The sequence below is a fragment of the Homalodisca vitripennis genome, unplaced genomic scaffold (genome assembly GCF_021130785.1).
Source record: "Homalodisca vitripennis isolate AUS2020 unplaced genomic scaffold, UT_GWSS_2.1 ScUCBcl_12867;HRSCAF=22809, whole genome shotgun sequence".
Taxonomy (NCBI): Eukaryota; Metazoa; Arthropoda; class Insecta; order Hemiptera; family Cicadellidae; genus Homalodisca; species Homalodisca vitripennis.
The window spans coordinates 1-8,630 of NW_025788974.1; the positions used below are offsets into that span (position 1 = coordinate 1).

Here is an 8,630-nt window from a genome sequence, read left to right on the forward strand (position 1 = left end):
TAATATTAGCAAACACAAAAAGAATGTGTTATTTCACAACAAGAGAGATTTTTAGTAAAGTTTTAACCCTTTAAGGAGTGTGTGTAAACTATACATAATGAGTAAGGACGTCATATGACGTTTAGCCTCTGTATTTTTGTATTATCGTAAATGCGATGATATTACTGATTGCCTTTAAGTAGATTTGTCTGTAAAGTGGTTCCATCTGTCGGCAACATACTTAACTTCCATGTTTGTGCTCGCAATCACTTGTAATCTGATTTCACCACCAAATCGCAGTAGCCACCTTGTAGAAGCCACTGACTCAAGGTTGCGTTGTGCGCACATCGCTTTGCTGTCAGAATATGCTGCCACATTATACTAGCCATTCCTTGTATACTGCATACTGTGGCCATATTTAAAGTGACATATTTGTTGAGCAACCATCTAGTTTACATCTAGCTTCTGCAGGACATCTTCATACGGTGGAGCTGCAGTTTTTGTAAAGGAAGCCTTTCCACACCCTTTTTCGGTTGTAAATATTGACTCTATTTGTGAACCTAAACTGTTTGAATCTGTAATGATAGCCTTTGGTACTATAAAATTGTTAGTCATAGCTGTATATCGTACCCCTGATTCATCTTTAGATGGTTTTGTATATAAGTTGTCTCAGCTTCTTGATTTTGTTAACAACAATGCTAAGTATCGAAATTTTAAGATTGTTATTGCGGGAGACCTAAATGTTGATCTCAATAGATGCAGCTCTTCAAAAACTAAATTTATCAACACCCTCAAGTCCTACGACTGTTTTTGCCTCAACCATTTACCTACTAGAGGAAATTCATGCTTAGATAATTTTGTCTCAAACCTTCACCCCTCAATGTATAGTTGTAAAACAGTACAGGCTCATATTTCTGACCACCTGGGTCTGCTTTTAATATTTAAATTAGTCTGCACGAATGCTGATGTCTCTTCCTTGCCTGCTAATATGTCTGTAAAATCAAACTATACTTACAGAGTATTAAATGATGTTAGTATTAATGAATTAAAGTATAGACTAAGCAACACTGACTGGACAGAGGCAATTGCTGGAGATGATCTTGATGTAGCTTTTAACAACTTTATGGAAGTTGTGTCTCACAACTTTAATGACTGCTGTCCTTTGAAAACTAAGTTAGGAAATAATCTTGGCAATAAGGTACTAAAGCCCAAATGTTGGTATACACCTCTGTTAGCTAAAATTAAGATACTACTTGATGTAAGTTATGAAAAATGTAAAATTAATCCTGACCTATTAGAAAACCATAGGAGAATTAAGAAGTTATATCGGAACCAGATAATCTTAGCAAAAAAGAACGCCAATGATGAATTCATATTACAGTCGCATAACCTATGCAAAGCAGCTTGGAGAGTAATTAATACAGAAACAGGGCGTGCTTCAAAAAAATGCTCTCAAACGCTACCTCCTATCTCTGTTAATGAATTTAACAACTATTTTGTAAATATTTCTAGTCATGTAAATAGTACAAATGTTAATTTAGGCTTAAATACAGCTAGTTCCAGTGATATGATAGAGTCGTCTGGCATAAATAGACCTAAGGCACCATCTTTAAAATGGCACACTGTAAATCCTACTGATATTCTTAAGACAACCACTAGGCTTAGTAACTCAAGAGCTGAGGATGTCTTTGGACTCTCCAATTTTGTAATTAAAAAAATAATTTGTGAAATTTTGTATCCTTTTACTTTTCTTGTAAACTGGATGTTCAACGCTGGACTCTTCCCACAGTGCCTAAAAGTAACAGTCACTGTCCCTATTTATAAGAAAGGTGATAAAAATAATGTAAATAACTACAGACCTATTGCCTTGGTACCTGTCTTATCTAAGTTGGTTGAATATATTATTAAGTGTCAAATTGAGTATTATTTTGAATTTAACCACCTGCTTTTATCTGCACAGTTTGGTTTTTAGGCAAAGCTTATCTACTATTAAGGCTGTTGAGAGTGTTGTCTCATATATTATTAATAGTTTTGAAAATAAAGAAGAAGTTAACACTTTGCTATTGGACTTAAGCAAGGCTTTTGATACTGTGCCTCACCAAGAACTTATTAAGAAACTAAAGTACTATGGAGTTGAAGGTAACGAATTATCACTTATAACTTCTTATATATCACAGCGATACCAGTTTTGTTAAAATAGGCGAACAGAGGTCGGATCTTAAGCAGGTGGTGAGCGGGGTTCCCCAGGGCTCTGTCCTGGGTCCCTTCTTATTCACTGTCTTTATTAACGATTTTCCAAATTTTGTTCCTAATAAATGTGTACTTTATGCTGATGACACTACGTTAATGTGCTCTAACTTAAATCCTGAAATCAATGCAGCCATGATCACATATATGAGAGAAAGGTCCAACCTCTGGTTTTCTGCCAATGGCCTATGTGTGAATGAAGATAAGACAGAAAACATCATCTTTAGCCTAAGCACCAGTTCTGTAACTAAGTCAGTTAAGCTACTTGGAATTAACTTAGACTCTAAGCTTACCTGGAAACATCACACAGATGCTCTTTGTGCTCGTTGTCTAGAGTTATATTTTTACTAAAAAAACTTAAAACCTGTACAAGCTGTAGTCTATTAATGAAAGCATACTTTGCATTATTCCACTCACATCTTTTGTATGGAACTTTTCTTTGGGGAAATTCAGGTGGGGCTAAGGAGGTCTTCTCATGCCAAAAGAAAGCTTTGCGCATAATGTTTAATTTTAATGTCACTGACTCTTGTAAGCCACTATTTATAAAGCATAGTATACTCACTGTTCCTTCCATTTATATCTTGCAAAGCTTAATGTATGTTAAGGAAAATCTAGATTTATTTAAACTTAGATGCTCTAAGCATGACTACTGCACTAGACAACGAGACCTTATTGACCTAAAGCACGCTAGACTAACAAAAACTCAGCACGCATACTCTTATATTGGTATCAAACTGTTTAACAAGCTGCCTATGTCTGCTAAGGATGTTACCTGTAAAAACTTTAAAAATGTTGTAATTAAGTGGTTAAAAGAAAAAGCCTTTTATAGTATAGATGAAATGCTTCTGTGTAGTATAGACGATTTAGCCTTTTAGATTTTATTTCCTTTTGACTTGTACTTTTAACCATAAGTGTCTAGTATGTATTTTATTTTATACTATCTTGTTATACTGTGTAAATGTATAACAAAATGACTTTGTCAATGCATTGTAATATTGTGGACGACAATAAACAGATTCTTGATTCTAGTTTATTACTGTTGTCTAAATGGCAGACAATATTGATTGACACTGCTGTAGTGAGGAAATAAGACATTTGATTTTGAAAAAAGTACTAAAATATTGACTTGTAGAACATGTAGTCCTTTTTTATTAAGCTTCAAATGTAAATAAACATTTTATAAGAGATTTTAGTTTTTTACTCCTTTTGGTAATTTTTTGGATTTCATCCATTACTCATTTTAGCCTATCAAAAGAAGACGTCATATGACGTCCATACTCCTTGAAGGGTTAATAAACTTTAAACAAGACATGATAAATAGTCAGGCTGCACTGAAGGCACTGGATACCTGTTCGATTGATTCGAAAGCGGTCTGGGAATGCAGGAATGCTCTAGCAGAGCTAGCAACAAATAACAGAGTAACACTCGGTTGGGTGCCGGGTCATGAAGGAATTCATGGGAATGAAAAAGCGGACATCCTCGCCAAAAAGGGAGCAGAATCCACATTGGTGGGGCCTGAGCCAGGTTGTGGGATAGCCTTCTCCAACATTAAAGCTCTGGTTAAAGATTGGGAAAAGAGGACAAGATACAAGAATTGGAGCAGAGCCCGGGTTTAAGAATATCCAAAATGTTTATCTCTCCTTATGCAAAAGGGTGGATAGCTCTCCTAGACCAGAATAAGGAGGATATAAGACTGATATTAGGAATGTTGACAGGACATGGCCCTCTGAGGAAGCACCTTTTGAAGGTGGGCCTTAGTCGGAGTAGCGAATGTAGACTCTGTGGAGAAGAGGAGGAGTCAGCAGAGCACATTTGGTTGGATTGTCCTGCCATCGCAGAGACTAGGAAAAGATACTTGGGAGCATATCTCCTCAGCCCCAAGGACATCAGAGAACAGGAGCCCTTAAATCTGATTGGTTTTTGCAAAAGCCTCAGTTTTTGAGGGCACAAATTAAAGTAAGGGAGGCGCAAAGGTCCTTTTAGGACTAAGTGCGGGGACAAAGTGTCCTCTTCCCTCAGAAGGAAAAAAAAAAAAATAAAAAAAATAGAAAAAAAAGTCATGATAAATGTGTAACATGTTACTTTTTCTTAACAACGAAATTAAATGTTGAATAGTGGAATTGTGAAAATATAACATTAATTTTTGTTGTTAACAGTATAATGATTGGAGTTTTGTAGTGATCTGAATAAAACAAATTTTGTCCTTGGCTGAAAGAAAACTGCAGCCTCCATCTTAACAACTACTTCTGGACTATATATCAGCCATTTAATTTTTACCTGAATAATGATTCTAATGATTGTTTATTACTTGTAATCAATAATCAATAAACAAAGCATTGCACGATCAACATTCTTACTTGTAAGACGTGCCAGGTTGTTGTTGCCAATACCAAAGCCCTCGACGACAGAGCTCTTACGACGTTGATCCTCGGACCGTTTCCGGCTCGTCTCTCCCACGTCTTGACCAAACTCTGCTCCGATCACACCCAGCAGCACCACCGCTGTCGTCTGCTTGCGTTTCATCTCCGCGGCTGACGACGGCTTGCGAACACAAAGCTCTGCAATAATCAATTATGATTGTTATGACATGAGGCAGAACTACCATGTGTTTGATTTCAAAACCACAACATCATGATGTTGTTATTTATATATTACACTAACACCACTATTTTCTATGTTTATTTTAAAATTAAGTATTTTAATGGAATGTTTCCTTTGGTGAAATAACAATAATAGTTATATTTTAAGTCAAAATTTTTAACATAAAGTAATATCAGTGTACCTTAACACGTTCACTGCGACATCAGTTATTTACGAAGAACCAAGCCCTCGACGCAAGCCTACGACGTTGATCCTCGACCGTTTCCGCTGTCTTCCCATCTTGACAAACCTGCTCACTAAACCAGCAGCACCAACGCTGTGTACTCTTCGTTTCATCTCGCGTGACGACGCTTGCGAGACACAAGCTCTGCAATAATCAGATATGATGTTGACATGAGGCAGATCACATGTGTTAAATTATCAATAACTCACAAAACATAAGTTGTTATTATAATTACACTAACACTATTTTCATGTTAATTTAAAATTAAGTATTTTTAAGGAATGTTTCCTTTGGTGAATAACAATAATAGTTAAATTTTAAGTCACATTTTTAACAAAATAATATCAGTTACTAACACCTTCACTGTGACATCAGTTCATGTATCGACATTAGGACAGCCGGTATAGCAGCAAGGTGCGTCCACCGCAGTCAATGTGTTAAATTATGATACAGCTCTAGCTAAAAAATAAGTTGTTAACACCTTCACGTTGACATCAGTCATGTATCGACATTAGGACAGCCGGTATAGCAGCAAGGTGCGTCCACCGCAGTCAATGTGTTAAATTATGATACAGCTCTAGCTAAAAAATAAGTTGTTAACACCTTCACGTTGACATCAGTCATGTATCGACATTAGGACAGCCGTATAGTTTGCAAGATGTGTCCACCGCAGTCAATGTTTTAAAGTACTAACAGATAAGATAAAGTAATGTCAGAATACCATAAGAGCAGTAAACAGTGTTCATTCATTTTACAAACATAATCCCACCAACAGTAACAATCTTATGGGACTTTATATCACTAAACATGTTAACTTGAACATACTAGAAAAATGTAATATTTAAAATGTTAATTTTATCACCAGAATTTCGTTTGATGGCACAAAAAGACAAATATAGTATAACAATCTTTGTTTTAAATTTTACTGCAGGCAGTTAATATCAAAGCTTTCCATAAATACAATTCAAAAAGATGTAACTGAATTAGTAGAAAATTAAAGTTAGAAGATTAACTCAACTGATTAGATGCATGCTCTATGATTTTGACCTTTATTTTCCAGTAATGAAATCCATAATTATACTTTGTTTATGCCATTAACCAATAAAGTTCAGTAAATATTAGTACAAATTGTAAAAAGTTTAATATAAACTAGAGCAGAAATAATTTAATATTACTGCCATGCACCTATAAGAATAACAAAAGGAATAATAGTTGCAATGTAATGCACAATTTATATTAAAATCCAATTATTAGTTTAAGAACATAATTTATATGTAAAATATTCTTTGATTATTATTTAACATTTTACTATGACTTAAGTCATTTCATAAATATATATATTTTTGTAAAAAGACATTATTGAAACACAAAAAACAAAGAAACATTAAATTTTTATCCTAAAGGTTTCATCAAAGACAAATTTAAATGAAAAATCTTTAGTGACATCTATGATATGAAGCAAGCACTTATCAAATGTTGGAAAAGGAAGCAAAAAGCTTAAAAGCTGGAAATTTTGGATAATTTTCATAAAAGGTGGCAACCTCTGGCCAAGCTTAAGCTAAGACGTTCACATGAGCCCTGGGGAGAAATGAAAGGACCATCGCTTATTGACATTCGGTGTTTTCCACATTTTTATCCACTTTAACCCCAATTCATTCACCAAAAGCGGCCACCAGTTCCCCTCTCCGGGAACGTTAGAAGCCACCATCGCTGTAACATAAAGTCGTACCGTCCACTTCGTTATTCGCAACACTGATAAGAACTTTGCTTTGACCATCCGTCGTTTCCCAGTGGACTGTCCATAGCATGGGGGAGTGATGGTCACCTGCACATCATACACAGCTTCTGTCAGCAGAGATATCCAGAGCACATCCAGACGAGAGGAACAGGCACAAGTTTTAACCCTAACCAACGATTCTGTGTGTCTAATGAAGTCTGCAGGCTATCTGTGCAGTCTGTAGCATGCCAACGGTTGAGCACAAAGTGAGTTCTCAAACATGATTGTTCCAGGTATAAACAAACATATTCTCTTAATATTTAGGTCAATCTCGATCTACAATGAGATACAATTGTTAAGTGTTATGGGGGATGTCGCTACTGCAACACACTGCAGTAAGTTCTCAAACATAATCCTTCCAGGTATAAAGATATTCCCTTAAATTTTAAGTCAATCTCGAACTACGATGAGATACAATTGTTAAGTGTTATGGGGGATGTCGCTACTGCAACACACTGCAGTAAGTTCTCAAACATAATCCTTCCAGGTATAAAGATATTCCCTTAAATTTTAAGTCAATCTCGAACTACGATGAGATACAATTGTTAAGTGTTATGGGGGATGTCGCTACTGCAACACACTGCAGTAAGTTCTCAAACATAATCCTTCCAGGTATAAAGATATTCCCTTAAATTTTAAGTCAATCTCGAACTACGATGAGATACAATTGTTAAGTGTTATGGGGGATGTCGCTACTGCAACACACTGCAGTAAGTTCTCAAACATAATCCTTCCAGGTATAAAGATATTCCCTTAAATTTTAAGTCAATCTCGAACTACGATGAGATACAATTGTTAAGTGTTATGGGGGATGTCGCTACTGCAACACACTGCAGTAAGTTCTCAAACATAATCCTTCCAGGTATAAAGATATTCCCTTAAATTTTAAGTCAATCTCGAACTACGATGAGATACAATTGTTAAGTGTTATGGGGGAAGCAATCACTACTGCAACACACAGCAGTAAAAATAACACTAGTGCTGGTTAATTGCCCGACACATTGCAATAATAATAACTACAACAATACAATGTTACATGATAAATTACTACGTGGTCAAAGGTTTGTTAATGACATTTTCACAAAGATTTTGTTAAATAGCAGGAGTTATTTTTAGTTCTTAAGTAAAAGAGATAAAATGTACCTTCTACGCCTTCTTCTTCTTCCTCTTCCTCCTCCTCATGAGTGACAGCTTGCTGTTCCTGATTTATGGGCTGTAATAATAAAAATACAAAATACGGTTTATTACCCTATACTTTTAAAATTATATTGTTGAAAAATCTACCAAAATCTCTGCTTGATTCTAACAATTTAAGTCTGCATACATGTTAATATTACTATTTTATATTCAAACTAAAAGAGGGTAGGAGTATTTACAATAACAAAAAAATTGCCTTATTGAACTTCTATAAATTTTAAATACCGTGAAAATCTTTGGCAAGCATTTAAAAAATTCTTTTAATATAATTTGCTGTTGAGCCCCATTGATTTAGTATTTACAGTCTATCAAAATAAACTCTCTATTCCAGCTAAGGTTTGTTTTAATGCCAGGTGGTTAAATCGGCATTAATGTAAAGGATAAGTCGCTTAATCGATTTGAGTAGATGATACTCTAGTACCAAGTTGTTCCGTTACTCGTTTATTAGCTTCCAAAATTCATAGTCTATAGCCCGGAACTGTATAAATAACTAAAATATGGTAGTGTACATTGTTAAACCATTCCAAAATGTTGTAGATGTCCACTACATGTTTCAGTACGATCATTACATTATCAGGTGGCTAAACAAAGTTAAAAGTGCTTCAC

The 8,630-nt window shown here is 35.2% G+C and overlaps 1 protein-coding gene across 1 annotated transcript; it reads right to left on the reverse strand.

Annotated features, from left to right (window-relative positions):
- Positions 1–4,583: 4,583 nt before the first annotated feature.
- On the reverse strand, positions 4,584–8,574 carry LOC124375057 (WD repeat-containing protein 7-like; the record flags this gene model as incomplete). The annotated part of the gene is made up of 3 exons (XM_046833180.1): positions 7,971–8,574; positions 6,780–6,875; positions 4,584–4,784 (listed from the first exon to the last, which is right to left on the reverse strand). Coding segments are annotated over exons 2-3 (280 nt in total), but the record flags the coding sequence as incomplete, so codon positions are not given.
- Positions 8,575–8,630: the final 56 nt, after the last annotated feature.